An 18,058-nucleotide genomic window follows, 5' to 3' on the forward strand; every position below is an offset into this window, starting at 1 on the left:
GGCTGCAGACAAGGCGACTCTATCGTGCGACTTCTTCAATTTACTCCTGCAGAAAATAATTTGAGCTTAAAAACTGAATAGAGAAGGTACAATCTTCTATAAGAGTGTACAGTTGGTGACGTACGCCGATGATATTGATATTACTGATCTCCACATCCATGACGTTAGTTCGGCTTTCTCCAGACTGGATAAGGGAGCGAAGCAAATGGGCCTGGTAGTGAACGGGTACGAAACGAAATCTCTTGTCATCAAATAAACAGTCGCCGCACTCGCAACTTGGCTCCGACGTCACTGTTGACAGTTATAACTTCGTCTATCTTGGAACCAATATCAACACCAACAACAATGTCAGCTTCGAAATCCAACGCAGAATAACTCTTGCCAACAGGTGCTATCAATTGAAAATATTTATTTATTTATTTATACAAAGCTTACATAATAATTAATTATTATATAAACTGGTTGGGTCAGATACGACGGAGTAGGTCTGTGTCCTTTAGAAATTTGTAAATTTTGCTAATATTTTCTTCTGTGGCGTCCATTAACAATAGGAGAGGGTCCTTGTTGTCGAAATGATGAAGTCTTTGAGAAGCAAGTTCTGGGCAGGATATCAGTAGGTGTTGCACGCTGACTGTTGCTTGACAGAAGGGGCAGGTGTTGGATCTAATGCCCTGTAATAAGTGCGCGTTGGTAATTATGGTGTGCCCAATTCGGAGACGTGTGTAGGGGGTGATGTGGTTGGTAGGTATCGATGTTGTGTATACAGGTTTTGTGCGGTTGGGGTTAATGTCCGAATAATGGTGATTATAATCCACCCATTCACGTAATAACTTTGTTTGCCTCTGACTATGAATTAGTCGGTATATGTCGCTAGGTAGGATGACTTCGGATGTGATGGAAATATCTTTGGCGATGGTATCTGCAAGTGTGTTGCCCTTTATGCCGGAGTGTCCAGGTATCCACATGATTTTGACCCTTGTTTTTGGCAGAGTATTGAACAGCGTGGAATATAGCTGTTGCTTCGGGGGTGAAAATAGAGCAGAATGAAAAAAGGAGGTCGTACGCGACAACTTCTTGATTTTCCTTTACCACAGCATAGGAGGTGTGTGAGGCCTTCGATCCATCCGTGAAAATCAATTGCCAGCCGTTGGATTCATAATGTGCGATTGTTTCGGATAACTTGGCTTTATAAACGGTGTTTGGTGTGCTATCTTTCCGCAAGGAGGCTAGGTCATTAATGAAGGATGTTTTGCTGCCCGCCCAGGGGGGGTGATGAGTGTACCGCGGAATGTGCTGCTTGATCGGCAGTTCAACCTGATTCGCGAATAAGGAGCAGGTGTGTATTGAAGAGGGTTTTTTTTAGGAGTGGATACCGTGAAGGGGCAGATTGGAAGTCTTTGTGAATAAGAGGATTGGGGCTTAGGGTGAGCTTTGAATAGAGCCTGAATATTTTGTAAGCGCAAGTTATTGTGATCCTGATGGGGGTTTGAAGTTCTATGGATAGTGAGGATATATTGGATTGGGTAGGGAGGTTTCGCTTCACCAGAATGGCGATTCCTTGTTTCTTTGAGATTATGTGAGGTAGGTTGTGGAAGTGCCCTACGTAGGAATTGGGGGTGGGGGCAGAGGAATTGTGGGCAAGGTGAGTTTCGTTTAGAAGTATAATGGAGGGTTTACACATCTTTATTAGGATTTCAAGTTCAATGTAGTTATTGTGATACCCGTTTATGTTCCACTGTAATAATGGTAACATTTGTTATATAATATGTGTGTTTGTATATGAATTAAAGGGTTAGCATAAGGATATTTATATTTATGACTTATCTATGTTGGTTGACTTGTGTGACGGTAATGTTGTTTTATATGTATTTGGTGTTATGAGGACGTTAAGATCGGGGAATTTTGCGTGTAATTGGCTGAAAGGTGACATGTCGGTATCACTGATAATTGGGCTGGGGTATGTAGGGGTGGGTGGGCTGGAATTTTTTTCTGCATTTCTACTTGTAGTCGCTATTTCTGGTGTGCTGACGTTAGTTGCTGTTTGTCGTCTTACTGGGGATGTTGTTGTGCTGTTTTTCTGCTGAGGTTTGGATATGGTTGAAGTTGTTGGTGTGATTGATTTAGTATGACATGTTTTCTTGGATGCTCCGTTATTTGCTTGTGGGTTATTCTTTGTAGTTTCTACCTGGGGTTTGTTTGCTGAAGTTGTTTGCAAGTCGTGTGCTGTGTTTACAGTTGTTGGTTCGGTCATTATACTGCTGGTGTTTTTTACAATTTGTGGGAAGGACGGCGCCCTTGTTTTTTTTTTGAGGGGGTTGCATTTGATGTGTGTTGGGGTCGCTGTTGAAGATTTTCCATGCATCTCTAATTGTGCATCGGCGCTCTATTTTTATTTTATTTACCGACTTGTGTTTAAGGAAAGTGGGACAGCCAGGATCATTGGATGGATGGGTTTCAATTTGGCAGTTTATGCAGAATGTTCTTGGGCATGGATTATGTGGCGGAGAGGTTGATTTTCTATTTTTGGTATGACCGAGTCTTTGACAGGTTTTGCACCGCATCGGATTTGGGATAAATTCTTGCACATGAACCCTTTCCCATCCTAATTTAAGGATTTCTGGTCTACGGATTAGGTCGAATGTCACAATTACAGCACCGGTAGAGATTAGTGCGTCACCATCTTTACGCATGATTTTTTTGACTTCGATCACTTTTTGGTTTCTTAGCCCTTCTACTAATTCTTCTTCGGAGAGATTGATTCGGTTTCTGGAAAATATTCTGCCTTGCGTGGTGTTAAGATCTTTGTGAGAGTTAATTTTTACAGGTATAATGCCTATGTGAGTTGCTTTAATATACTTTTCGGCCGATTTCGCATTTTCGACTTTTAGGAGGAGGTCACCGGATCTTAATTCCGTTACAACGGTGTTATCGCCGCAAATTTGTTTTAAACCCCTTTCGATTTGAAAGACATTATATGATGATAATGGACGGATTTTGTCATCTGCAATTGGACCGATGGCACTTACCACTAAGAACCGAGGGATATGGTCGTCATTTTGTTTTGGCGCAGGAAGTGGTACAAAGTCACTGAATTTTGATCGTTTGTTTGGACGTTGCAAATCGGGATCGAGTAACCGAAACCTATTGTTTTCGGGGGGGTCAGCCCCGTTCATGGTGTCGAATGATAACTACGGCACTGAGTTTTTTTTTATGTTAACACTAATAAACTAACAACTACAACTTTAAGGAGCTGCGGTAACTGAATCAGCTAGACTATCGTAGTCGATCGCAAAGAGGAAAAGAACGCGTGAAAAGGCCACGGGACGTGTTTACACGGTGGTTGCCCACTTCGAACTTCAATTGAAAATAATTAAGCAATATGGAGGGTAAAAAAGACAGAGTGTGAGTTATGAATATGTTTCATTGGCTCACCTATTATTTGGCTACGAAATTTGAATACTTCTAAATTCTGTTGTACATGTAATTGATCCTTCAGATTCGCCATACCGTCCAAATGTTTGCAATTTCCAATTCTCGTGGATTAATAAAAAACAAGATCAAATAATGAAAATGTGTAAAATCCATGTTTTTCTCAAGTCCAATTATATGTTGTGTGCTCCAGGGTTGGAAAACATTCGATCCTTCTTTTGTCCTCAAGAAGTTACTAATTTTTTGGAAAAGGGTTTATAGCCTTACAAACTGAACGACAAGACCAATTTCCTTCATGAAAAGTTTTCTTTTTTAACGATATATCTTCACGAAATCTGGCAAGGATTATTGTCAAAGGCAACGAAGCAATCTCTAAAGCTCTTCTACGGAAAGACGTTTGCCTTATGCCAGCGAAGAAATGCCGTTATTTTGGGTCTTTCAACAAGACAATGACCTAAAGCACACAAGCAAGTAAGCTCAGCAGTGTTTTCAGAAAAATAGGAATCATGGAGTGGCATGCAAATGCCGATGCTAGTCCAACTAGTAATAATCAACCTTGGGAAACTGTTGAGCGTGCATGGAAATTAATATCCAATGAACGATGTGAAAACCCCACAAAGGGCCCTCTACCAAGTTTTAATAATTTCTCACATACATAAGTTAATTTCGCTATGAAAATCTTTAAAGTTGAAATTATTACTACAAACACATCTGAGCTTGGATCTATGCTTACGACCCGGAAACAGACGATCAATCGGCCGATATCGTAGCAAAGGAAAGCCGAAGCCGGAAAAACCACGTCAAAGCAGTCAAAAATCAATGTTATGTTGACAGTTTTATTCGATTATCGAGATGTGGAGCACTCCGAATTCCTTCCGACCGACCAAACTGTCAACAAGGAATACTATTTGAGTGGTTTGCGTCGTTGATTTTTGCGCAATGATAATGAACCGTCGCATATTGGATTGATTTTTTGTGAGTTTTTCGTCATATTTTCTACCAATATTCGCCTGATTTAGTTCCGTGTGACTTCTGGCTATTCAGCAAACTCATACGACCGCCCCGGAAAAACCGTTTTGAGACAATTAAAGACATTAAACGTGAATCGCTACGCGCATTGAAGGCTATTCTGGAACTAGACTTTAACAACTGTTTCGAGGATTGGAAAAACCTTGGCAAAATTGTATTGGGACCAAGGTGGATTACTTTGAAGGAGACGACACACTATAGTCTTTGGAGAATAAATTAAGAATTTTAAAATTATGAACAAAGTCTTTCAATTTTTTGCTCATAGTAGCATGTATGTATATCCTTTCGAAATTGAGTTTTAGTAATATTAAAATGAACTAATTTCTTAAGTTTTGTTTTATGAATAACATGTAAGTAGAGTAATTTAGTAAAATAAAAAGCAAAGTAAACTTTTGGCAAAAAAACGGCATTATCTTTATTTATTTTCTACATTGTGCGCACTACTAAAAACAACATACTTGTATAGTAGACGGGTCAATTTAAACAAATACATGAATCGTTTACTTTTTTCTCAAATAAGCGTAAGTTAAATACTTATTTCGCTTCGTTGAATATGCTATACCTTGAGGTACTGTAGCAGAGAACGTGTTTTCTATATTTAAGTTCTAAAAAATCCTGAAGCCATTTTCAGTGCGTCCAAGGCTACGAAATTCACATTTAGAACATACCATACACATTGGTGGCTGCCTTAGAAAGGATGTGCACCTAAGACACAAACCCTTCCGTTTATTCGCAATATTTCTTATAGGAGCATGCACATTTCATGTACACGTTATGTTATGTATGTACACGTCTATATAACTAACTAACACGTCTATATATAACGTCTATGTATAACTGTTGCATTTGTTCTTCACTTTGTGCAGAGCTTTTAACTTATTACCAACAGGACTTTATTGTTTTGAAACTCCACTTTCTTTTTATACAGAATATAATAGTTTTGTTCCCCTAACGGTTTTTGGTATCACCTAAAACTAATCGAGATAAATAGGTTATATATGTACATATAAAAGATCAGGAAGAAGATACGAGTTGAAATCCGGAAACTTGGTACTATAGAGCCGGAATAAATATTGGACGATGGGCGTGGCGCCGCCTACTTTCATCACCCGACCGACCGATTTTAAGGGGCTATACCAGTGGGACACATTTAAAAAAAATTTTAGTTTTGTTTGCGTTTTCGATAGTTTATATTTCCAAAAATATCCTATGAAATCGGCAAGGTCGTATCTTGAATAGTTTTTGGATAGCAGCGTTCTAAAGAGCGACGGCTCGGAGGTACACGCCTATATAAGTGGAACTTTAAACGCGTTTTTCTCGAAACTACATTTTGCAAAGTTGCTGGCTTCATAACTCAACGAGAAATTAACCGATCGACTAAAAATTAAAACTGACTATTTTTTATTAGATTTACCATGCAATGATCTACGATCGTTTTGATTTGTTGAAAATTGTCAATTTGGCATAAAAAAACGACAATTTTTTTACCTAAAAAACCGATTTTTTTATTTCAAAATTAATTTTTGATACTTTTCAAAGATCGTAGGTCATTGTATAGGAAATATATTTAAGTTTAATTAACTTTTTGAATTTTCTTCTGTCAGCTACTCATTCGGCCGGAATCCGAAGACAGCCCATAACTCCTTTATTTTTCAACACTTTTGTAAAAAAAAAATCTTAAAATATAAGTAGCTGAAAATATACCTTATTACACTCAAAGAAGTTCGAAACATTTAATCGAGTACTATCTTTAAAAAAAAATCACGAAAATCGCCTAATTTTTCATGCGTTACACTGGTATAGCCCCTTAACTTATGTAATTTGTGATATTTCTATATTACAGTGCAAAAATGGGCCAAATCGTACTCCAACCAGGCCTACTTCCCATATAACGCAATTCGAAATTTCATTTGGTTCTTTCAGTTTACAATGCACAAATCAAAAAGAAATTAATATTTACTTAAATTGCTCAAATCCTACCAACACCCGGTCAATGTAAGAGATAAGTATTGAAATTCAGGAAAATTCTGTCCTGATAATAGTATGACTGTGTGTCAAAAATGGTTTGAATCGGGCCAATACTTCTCTTAGCTTCCGTATACCTTATAAAAAGAGGGATTTAAGGGAATCAGGGTCAAAATTTTACAATGGGCGTTGCCCCGCCCACTTTCAGGTAAAATCAATATCAAGGAGACCCGCTCTACCGAGTTCAATCAAATTTGGTAGATGGCATTTACCATATTTAACATTTGTTGCTGCTCCTGTTCTTTCAGTTTCTAGTATACAAGTTAAGAATCAATGAATGTATCGGGACAAAACATTCCTCGAATACTGGATTTGAAGTGTTCCAGCTTAAGAGCAACAATCATCAAAAGCTATATTAGGAAATTCCAAAACTCAAATGTTGCAGGCAGTTCCTTTGTTTTGTTTGATACAAATTCATCTGGGATGGGATTGATGGATCTATATTTTTAACAAAATTATGAAACAATTTTCTGAAATGGTCTGTTCTATAGAACTTATGTATAAGTAAAGGAAAAATTTTGTCCAAGCAGAATGAAACTCCAGCGGGTTCTCAGGAAGTGTTTTTAAAGATATAGTTTTCCTATGGATGTTCTTATAGTAATATACATATTTGTATAATGTTTATTAACTGATTTTTTACAGTATTACATCTACATAATTATGTGCATATGTTTTTACAGTTGCTTTAAACTAAATATTCATATCTACATTTAAAATACTAATTGTAAGAGAATTTTTTACATTTCACGTATTAACGTGTGTGTACACAAGTAAGTATATTCAACAGTTCAATAATGATTTATATTCGTAAAAGTATAGTTAAAATGGTATCGTCTTGGCGACGAATTTGCAACGAATGCAGTTCTTCTCAGGGACTCAATAGAGAGAGCCTCGGTGCTGCAGGTGTTGCATAAGATGTCGATCCAACATATTCGGTTCATTGGACAAAGTCAGCGTCGAAGATGAGCGGTGAATTTGTGGGAACCCGTCGCGGGCAGCAGCGGCGGCAGCAACAGCTTGTGAGCGCAGCAAGTTATTACGATTCACCTGGCGATAGAGATCGATACCACGGGGGCGGGAATTGCGACGCACGGAATTGTTAAAGGTTATTTGTAACGAAAGGCGTTTTTGTGACAGTGCCGCCAATTGTTCGGGTGATAGTTCGATGACTTGTGGTGCAAGTGGCGATGGCACCGTGTATATCGGGTTTGGATTGTTAGAGTTTGCATTGTTTGCCGCTCCACAGGTGCAGGTCGAAGTTACTGAGACGTTGTCGTTGTCGGTACCCACGCCGTTTTCCATATTGAAAATTTGATTCTCTTTGCCCGTGTTGTCAGCGGCCGCTGGATCTTTTTCGAATATCTTCACTACTGGCATGGGTGGAGTTAGAATAATGCCCGCTTTTCGAAACTCTTCTAAAGCGTCATCGTAGGTTGGCAACCCTGAGACAATGGTATAAGACGGAAGGGATTCCACCTCGTAATTTGGTGGGTAGTGTCGACATATCTCCAAGGGTTCAGGATTTGTCCGATCTGCAATGATAATAGATAAATTGTCATTATATTATATAAGCAAACTTTTGAAAGTTTTGGTCACAATCAATAGATATCGGTCTAAAATAATTACATGAAATAATACTTAAGGGTTATTCAGGTATATAACAGTGTCCGACCGACTCCTGAATTATATTAAACTTTTCCATATCAGAAAAAAGGACTTTTGAAAATGTTTCTCCATAGAAAGATACTTTATATGCCTTTCAAAACGATAAACTTAGTCTTAGTTCGGCTCTTACCGAATATTTTAAGGTATTGCAAAATTCTATGTTAAGCAAGTAAGGAAGTCTGATTTTGGACGACCTTCACGAAGTTCGACCTGGAGGGATCTACGACCTCGATTGAATTCACCATAACACTGATAAATACTAGTCCTTGATGGAGCTTCGTCGCCAAAAATTTAATTAAGTTCATCGATGCACAGTTTCCGATTTAATTCACGTAACAACATATGTAGCGCTATTCTGTCAAAACGTTCTGGCTATGTATTGCATCAAAAATGTCAAATTTTTTGATAAAGTTGTGAGATATCAGATTGCAGCAATAGTGTGGTCACGTCCCGAAATATAAAGAGCAACCTTCGTATGACAGTCATATATATTTCATGTAATGGAAAGGCAAGGAGCCGCCACGCTGTACGCTGAAACAATTCTTTTACATATGGCTCAAGCAGCTCACGACTTTTGGCCTTTGACCAAGTATCCTCTGGGTGGCCTAAGAACATCCATTTGAAGCCGAAACATCCTCTCCTCTGGGCTGTGCGCTAGGTTTGGGACCCGCCGCATAAAAAACGCACCCAATGAAAAAACAACAAGAAGCCTCGGATGAGAAACCTCCTTTTAGATGACGACCACGGCAAACGAATTATGGTCTACGGTTTGAGGGCATGCACCTGGAATATTCGGTCCCTTAATTGGGAAGAAGCCGTTGGCCAGCTGGTTGATGTCCTTGTTAGAGTGAAGGCTGACATCACCGCCGTCCAAGAAATGCGATGGACGGGACATGGACTGAGGCGAGTAGGTTCCTGTGGCATTTACAACAGTGGCCATAGAAAGAAGCGCAAATTTGGTGTCACTCCCCCCCGTGGATGAACGTCTAGCCACAATTCGCATTAAAGTGAAGTTCTTCAACATATCGATGATCTGCGCCCACGCCCCGACGGAAGAGAAGGACGAGGTGATCAAAGATGCCTTCTATGAGCGCTTGGAATGCACCTATGAGAGCGGCCTCCGCCACGATATCAAAATCGTGTTTGGCGACTTTAACGTCAGGGTGGGCAAAGAAGGTATCTTTGGCATTACGATCTGTAAGTTCCGTCTCCACGATGAAACATCCCCAAATGGGATCGCCGGGGCCCGAAATATGATTCCAGCATAAGAAAATACATCAAGCTACCTGGCTGTCTCCGGATCGAAAAGTCACCAACCAGATCGATTATGTTGTGATAGACAGAAGATACGTATCCAGTGTTTTAGATGTGCGTACGCTCCGAGGTCCTAACATGGGCTCGGGCCCCCATCTTGTTGCAGCCAATATACGCACTCGCCTCTGTGCAGCAAAAAATGCACGCCAACAAACACAAGGAAGGTTCGACGTCGAGAAGCTGCACTCGTCAACAACTCGATATAAGGAAACTGTGGGACGGCATTTGAAGCTTCTTACGTACAGCTGCAACGGAATCCATTGGTTTTCGGAAAATGCAAAAGAATAGCTGGTACGTTGGTACCACGCTGCTACGAAGGTAGCTATTACCCGCCTGAAGAACAACAAAGCGGCGGGCCCGATGGATTGCCGGCCGAGCTATTCAAACACGACGGCGAAGGAGTGATAAGGAGCATGCATCAGCTTCTTTGTAGAATATGGTCGGACAAAACCATGCCCAATGATTGGAATTTAAGTATGCTCTGCAAAAGTCCACACAATTTGCGCCAACTACCGTGGGATAAGCCTCCTCAACATCGCGTATAAGGTTCTATCGAGCGTATTGTGTGAAAGATTAAAGCCCACCGTCAACAAACTGATTGGACCTTATCAGTGTGGCTTTAGGTCTGGCGTATCAACAACTGAACAGAAATTCACCATGCGCCAAATCTTGGAATATACCAGGGAAAGGAGAATCGACATGCACCACCTCTTCGTCGATTCCAAAGCTGCTTTTGACAGCACGAAAAGGAGCTGCTTTTATGCCGCTATGTCTGAATTTGGTATTCTCGCAAACCTAATGCGGCTGTGTAAACTGACGTTGAGCAACATCAAAAGCTCCGTCAGGATTGGGAAGGACCTCTCCGAGCCGTTCGATACCAAACGAGGTTTCAGACCCCTGGCAAAAATGGCTCAATGTAATGATAGATCTGCACTTGCACAGTGGTGAAAGTTGGTGAAAATCCGGGCAGTTTAAAACTTAATCCATCCAAAGAACGTAATTTGAAAGCAAGAGTATTATTTCCTGATTTTGCTTAGAAATTGCTTTGACACATCTTTAATGTGCTTTTAAAGACTCTTCTGGTCGTAACCGTATTTTAATGTGGTGCTAATTTATGGTCCGATTCCGCCCATTTACAATACCAACATTCTCGTGGTGTTGAGAAACATGTACACCAAGTTTTATTAAGAAGTCTGAATATTTACTCAATTTATCGTTGCACGCACTGATTAACCATTGATCCTTAGAAAAATATCTCATTTTTAAGGAAATCAGGAATGTCGCAATATAATTAAAATTCAATAAAACTATAGTAATGAATTCAATGTTGTAATAAAATAGAAAGGTATCCATGCAAAATTCAGGAAAATACTTTGAATTTGATTCAAAAAAAAAATTTGCAAGAATGATTCGTAGTTTAGAATTTCATTCTTTTACAGAATTGCACCTAATTTTGAGGTGTTAAAAATGAAAATTTTCGATATAATGTTTGTTAAAATAATATTTTTATCGTCATATCGTGCTTTTGTCATTATTTAAATATCGCCTTTTTGGGCTTCATACCTCTAATTAATCATTTTAACAATGCATCGCTAGAAAGTGAAAGGGTGGGACACCAATTGCTTTTTTAATGCCTCAAAATTATATTTTCTATAAATCCACCATTTAATTTTAAAAAATCAACCGAAGTTCAATTGAAATGGAAGAGAGATAAACACAGCATTTACTATAGAAGTAAATTTGTAGAGGAAGAACTAGGAGAAACTGGTAAAAGAATATGACCTGTTGATTTAATTTTGTATATTACTCGAACTAAATAAAAAAACGTTAAACAATAAATAAAAATAAGTTTTTTTTTACTTTAAAACTGACCAGATGACCGCTGTCAATTGCTAAATTTCATGTTTTATAGACTTCGATTCCCCATCATCCACCTTATACACGCATTCACATATTTAGTGGTGTCTTGCTTGGCTGGAAGTTTTCGTTGGACCAAGTTTTGTTGCAATTGTAACAAGTAATGTCACAGTTTCATAACAATTTACCCCTCAAGTAGAAGCAGCATGGCGCGCACGTCACAATAAAAGTAGTAATAAATGTACATTTTAGAATATCATCAATTTCCAACGACCCTCACGCTCAGGACGATACCAGTGGGATGAGGTAAACAAGTGCCATACGACAGAACGTAGCATCCAAACATACTTACATACCATACATGCATACAGTAGATCACTTAAGTTATTAGTACACCTCACTTTTAGTTTCAAATTATATGAAAATTGCGCCCAATTTAAAAAATAGCACGAATGTTTTTGTTTTTTTAATTTTTAATCTTTAATTTCAACCATGTGTTGTCATGTTCTGTGTCCCGTTATTCCTAGCTAATATTTTCAGGAATATGTACAGAAATCATATCACATAACAGCGAACGTTTGTGTGGTGAGCGCTGAACTTGCTTAATTCACACAACAAATATAAAAGCTACTTCTATTTTCGACGTCAGTAATTTCATTTTATAAAGATTTATCTCATATAATATTTACATAAATATGTATTTCAGTAATGGCTCAGAGGATAAAATAACTTTCAAATTATTAAAAAAAAGTACTTCATTCATTCATTTATTGATAAATTTAAGAATACACGCTCTGGACGTGGGTTTACGAGAGCAAAATTTCTTTTACTTTCAGCAAAACACTCAACTTATTTAACAATAAAATAAATATTATTTGGTGTAACTTAAGTGCTTCACTGTATACTACATTATATATTTCACAAATACAAATATGCAGGTACAATTGCGACTTATGCCGTATGCTCTTGGGCGTATGACCATTGTTGCTTTCCACTCCCTGCAGCATTCTTAAAAAACGGGGTGCGTTCCGACACGAGACAGTCATGTCGTCTCCACTCAGTTGAATGCGTAAAACAAGCAAAAGGGTGTGAAACGAAGCAGGTACAATGAGTTTTGGAGTTGCTCATTTTTACCATTCACAATCACGTCTCCCCGTGCGTCATCCTTCCGACAGCTCCCCTACCAATGCACACTTCGAAAAACATTGCAATACTGTGAAATCCGCTCGCTTATACGCCGCAAAGTATGCTGAATGGCAAAGTCAGCATGAAACTAATCTCCGAAAACGAACCAAAACACCGTTAACGTTGGCACAAGGTCTGTGTAGCATAGAAGTAGTAGCATCTTTTTCGTTTCTACTTCACTGTTTTTTAATTTATTGTTCACTGCGAATTAAGAATGAGTCATCTTTACCGGCGCTGAGGGATTCCCCACTAATGGAGCTTCCCAACAATCACATCCCGCATTTAGCGCAGTCCTGTTGTTGAATTATAAAAAAAAAAAAACTTTATTGTAACCAAAAAGTGTGACTTTGGAGTATTTGAGTGTTACAAAATGTCTGCAATTACAGGGTTGACTTTCATCCCACACTAAAATGCCAGTGAAGTTTAATCGAAAAAATGCGTGTAAAATATAACGGTTGTGAGCATGCTTTGGAGAGGGCGCTGACTTTTACAAGTAAAACACTCTTTTAAGTAGGAGTAAGAGTGTGCAAAGAATTTCAATTTTATTTACTACAATAGTCAATATAATCATACATATGTATGTATTTTCGGTATATATATAATTATAATTAAATTTTTTGAAGTTTGTCATGAAAAATATTGTCAAAATATTTTGAAAATTATAGCAGAAACAGCCAAAAACGCTACTCCCTTCCTTCCTTTGCCTTGCTTAGCGAGCAAAATGTGTGAAGAGTTGAGCCAGTGGTAAAAACGCAGAATCAGCCATCTTTGTTTGTTTTCATTTGAACAATGTATGTTGCCATATATAGTTTTGTACACATCTAACTTTTAAATTACAATTTTTCATAATATAAAATATCAAATCTGATAACAAACTATTAAAAATAGTTTATATATTTATAAATAATAGCATTCGACTCTGATTTTGAGTTAGTTTAAGAAAATTTCAAACATATTGAAGACAACTTTTATAATGACTACAGTATATCGAGATTGGCAACCCTGCGTTGTGAGAGAGCAATCAGCTGACACGTTTCCACGGCAAAAATCCAAATGCCGTGGATTCCTACGGCAAAGAGAGAAGTGAGTAGCGTTTTTCGCTGTTCACTTACATTGCGCGCCCATAAGATAGGTCGTATCAGCTGACACGGGCCACTGGTCTACGTTTTTGGCTGTTTGTGCTATTATACCTAGGAACTATAGAGTATTTTTTAGAAAAAAATAAAAAATTTTAATTACCAGATTCGGCTTTTGCTTCAAAATAAACCTCAAACTTGGCAATTGTGTCCTTATTGTCGCAAAATTTATTTCTTCTGGAACCAAGTGCGGAGAATACAGTGATATTGTTTTCATTGAATTTCAATGTAATTTCTAAGAGCTTCCTTTGATTTTTATTTGCTTTAGTCTCTATCGGATATCCACTTCATCGATTTCGGTGCTCATATACCCTATACGGAATTTAACAAATCACTTCGCCAAGTTCGGAAACCCTTACAATAATTATGAAGCCACCTTCTTCTCATAGATAAAATGACGCTCTCTCATAGGAACGATATAAAACTGGCCGCGTTTATTCGAACGTTGCTTAAAAATATCTGTATGTGACAAAGGTTATATTTTTCATGACAGAAGTTATGTAGGAAGAATTCAATCTACGTAAAATTTTCGATATTGATAAAAACGCATAACAATGTATCTTTAAAAAGATTAAACCAGGAATAAAGGGATGTTAAACTTATTCCAGTGTGAGAGCGCCTCAAAATTAGCGTTTTTTATAACATTTTCCATTATGGCCAGATTGAACAAAATTACAATTCTTGAGCATTTATCAACCCAATGCCCAACATTTAGTACGAATGAAAATTACTAAATAGTGGTTATTTATTGTATGGAGAAACTATTTAAATCTTTTTAAAGAATATTCTAACAACTGACTTTTGTCCTTTCAATACCCAATACTAGGATTTAAGCTTGTTAGCTCTCAATCATTATATGTTTTTAATCATTTTGCATTGAAAATAATAATATGATGCTTTAAATTACAAAACGTTTTATCAAATATCTATAAATTTCACAAATTTTATTTAATTTTCATTGTTTTACATTTTTTATAAGTGGTCTTGAACGATGCAACACAAATCCTCCAGTTTACATATGTTTTTGGTAAGATTTCAATCTGGCCATTATCGCTCGTTTCCAATTGCTAAACGTCAAAACCTCCTGAACTCGATCAACTGTCAAAAGTTTAGGTGGTTTTGACGTTTAGTAATTGTTCTCTCACTTTCAGTGAGAGAGGAGTTAAACATCTCTTTATCTCTGAAGTAAACTGTCGATGAATATTCTATTCAAAAACTTTATTACTTTTATTTTTGAATTTCTGTAAATATGTCGATGTGTTAGTAAAAGCTTAATAGAGATGCTATGAAGTGCCGATTACAATTCATTCTTTTAAATGAATATGTGGGACCTGACTGGGAAATTCGTAGCAAATCGAAAAATTAGCTACAATGGATTTACTGATAACCGTACTGATTTGGAGCTGAGGTCAAATACAAAGGTCTTTAAAGCAGCGGTATTTACCAATAAATGTTATGTGTAGGGGTACACATAAGTATGTTTGTATGTAAGAAATGTAATGGAGAGCGGCAAATGTGATAAGAAGGAGAAATAAAGCGATACGTAAAATATTGAGACGTTGGAAATGATTTCATAAACCAAAATCCACTGCATCCACATTAAAGTTCGCTTCTAAGATTTGTGTAGTAATATTTTGATAATCCAAAAAACAAAAAAGGCGACAGCTGACACTTTAAGCTTGGTAAGAATGGAGCGCTGTACGATAGGACAATGTGTCTTCCTTATTGAACAATATTTCAAAAATAATGAAAGTTTGGCAGCCGCGGTTTTAAAAGCATCCTCAGCGGGTTACTGTTTGATGCGGAACTTAGGCTGGAGGGATAATTGGACAATATTTTGTTGAAAATAAGCTGAGGTTATATAAAATCACAGGTCTATTGCAACAAGCCCACACACAAGTGTAAACACGTGGAGGTCATTTGTCCGATGTGTATTTTGTGATTCAATAAAAAAATTACAATCGAAAGCCTAAAAACTATATCTTTGCGTTAATTTTGGTACACCCCTTATTGCCAATAAAGTAAACAGTTCGAATATTTGATTATTTAAGTAATACAGGTGTATGTGATTGTAAGCACGTGTTACTTGCGATAAGCTGTTAAGCTTGGCTACAAGTCAATACTCAATGTTCTATTCGCAAAGGAAAATTTATTTATGGAAGACTGAAACCGTCCCCAACACACACAATAACTTTGCAAAAAGAAAAAAAAATGAAAAGAAAAAAACACAATACCAAGGTTACGAGTTTTTAGGGAAATTTCTCCGAAACCATTGAAGTTTTGCGGATTAACTCTGAAGGAGACTAAGGATACATTTGTATGTATTTATACTTTTACAGCAATAACAACACACATACACACAGAGAATTTGTGGAGGTTTGGTCATGCTCCCCAATATAAGATATGCAGCAAGCATTGACAAAGCTAAAACTCTCGAACGACCTTGGAAGAAAACGCACATATGCACATACATATATGTATATGTAAATATATACAATCAACTGTAAATAAACATATTCGCTGTTAGCGAATGCGGTGAAAATTGGCCCCAAACGTACTTTTGAAGCTCGACAGAGTAGAACTCCCCACGCCGACAAGTGTTAGCAAGCGTGTTTATGTAACATTACATACGTAACTACGTACAGCTTTGGAAAATGTCTTGGGCATTTTGAAGGGCACGAAGTCTCTTTAAGTGAAGGTTAACTAACATATACATACATACGTATGTGCACACCAACAGTTTTCTTGCTTTAATTGGTATATTGTCGATGAGAAAAGTGACAGTAAATTGGCTGTCAATAGCTATTCTTATATACATATGTACTTATGTATAATACCAGCGGGGTTTTTTTTTTGTACTTTCACACCTACTTCCTGGGAAGGCGCATAGTAAATGGAAGCTAATTCATGGCTTTTAGTGATTTCTCTATTTTACTTTGGTATGATTTGTATAAGAATTTCCTGTATCTAGGTATTATTATTATCGATGCATTTCTGAGACATCATATAGGTGAAACGACTAATGATCTATAAAGCCCTATTACTTAAAAAAGGCTCGAGGAGACTCTATTTTCTTCACTATGTTTTTTCTCGTCCTCATAATTAATTCAAACGTTCGTTCTCAATTTTGTGAACTTGTATACATTGCATTTGGTCCGTCGGCGAAGATATTATATATGTACCTCAATGGGGTATGGGTGGTGGTATAAAATATTCCATTCTAATTTCCTGAAAGTTAATTTATCATATGACTATGTTTCATATTTTTATGAAGAATAGCTTTTTCTTCCTACATAAATTCCGTATACATATGTATATTCAGTATATACATACATACATATGTTTAAATGTACATAAAATTTTGAATTTGTTGCGATATTTTAATTTCCTTGTGTCACTTTCCTGTTCCTTTTCATTTTTTCATATTCCTGTTGTCACTTTTATAATGTTGTGAAGTACATATGTACATAGAGATATTTTGTCAGAATTACAACGGGTTTTTGTGAAGCGATGTGTTTAGAATTCACTCTTTTCCATTTGATGTTTAACAATCGTTCTTTTCTTCAATTATGGTTATGTATTGAGTCTGACTATGTTTTTCGTAAAATTATAATTTAAAACTGTCATATGCAGTACGAGTATTGCTAAATAATGCCTCTTAATTCTAATAATTACAGAAGCATTTTCTTAAGATTTCATTTAATTAACAAAAATCATAAAAAGGTCTAAAGCAACTAAAGTTATTTAATTACTTGTTCAGAAAACTGTAAAAGCACAACAACAGATACAGTAAATTGTAATGATTTCCGATAGAGCAATTTTTAAGATCTCGTTTAATGACCATAAGATTAGATATAATCAAATGCAAACTGAAATAATTATTATTAATTATTCATCAATCATTTTTCAACAATTGACAAAATTGTTAAAAAGTAGTGATGCAAATAACATATAATATATCTAAGGTCGGTAAGTATGATCTAAATGTACATATTTATTTGTATGTATGTATGTACATATGTACTTATATTGGGGTTATGCAATTATAAATACTAGGAAGTTGTAATTTATTAAATATTTCATATATAACAAAATTATTTATATGAATGAATGAATATCCCAATAGTTTTCGTTGATCCAGAGGGCGCCAGAGCCAGTCAATAAATTTCCTTATTTTTCTTAAAAAAAACTGTTGTAAAACTCCGCAAAATAATAGGAATTTAAAAAAGAATCGGACTATTAATTGTACACAACTTTCTTTACACGCTTTATGAGTTCTTGTCTGTTATTGATAGATAGTTTAGAGCGACTGGTTATAGGACATGGTGCTTTAAATAATTAATGCAATTCAAAATAATCGAAAGCGCAATTGAGAAATAGTTACTCTTTATCATGAGAATTTTTGGAGAAATAATAAT

The 18,058-nt window shown here is 36.7% G+C and overlaps 1 protein-coding gene across 2 annotated transcripts in view; it reads right to left on the bottom strand.

Moving 5' to 3' along the window:
- Window positions 1-7,072: 7,072 nt before the first annotated feature.
- Window positions 7,073-18,058, bottom strand: part of LOC120776787 — a 51,993-nt gene continuing 41,007 nt past the window's right edge. For both annotated transcript variants that reach the window (XM_040107774.1, XM_040107773.1), the window contains exon 3: window positions 7,073-8,015. In XM_040107774.1, the coding sequence (XP_039963708.1) occupies window positions 7,360-8,015 (656 nt within the window). In that variant the 3' untranslated portion in view covers window positions 7,073-7,359. The remainder of the gene's footprint in view (window positions 8,016-18,058) is intronic.

Source organism: Bactrocera tryoni, chromosome 5 (genome assembly GCF_016617805.1).
Source record: "Bactrocera tryoni isolate S06 chromosome 5, CSIRO_BtryS06_freeze2, whole genome shotgun sequence".
Classification (NCBI taxonomy): Eukaryota; Metazoa; Arthropoda; class Insecta; order Diptera; family Tephritidae; genus Bactrocera; species Bactrocera tryoni.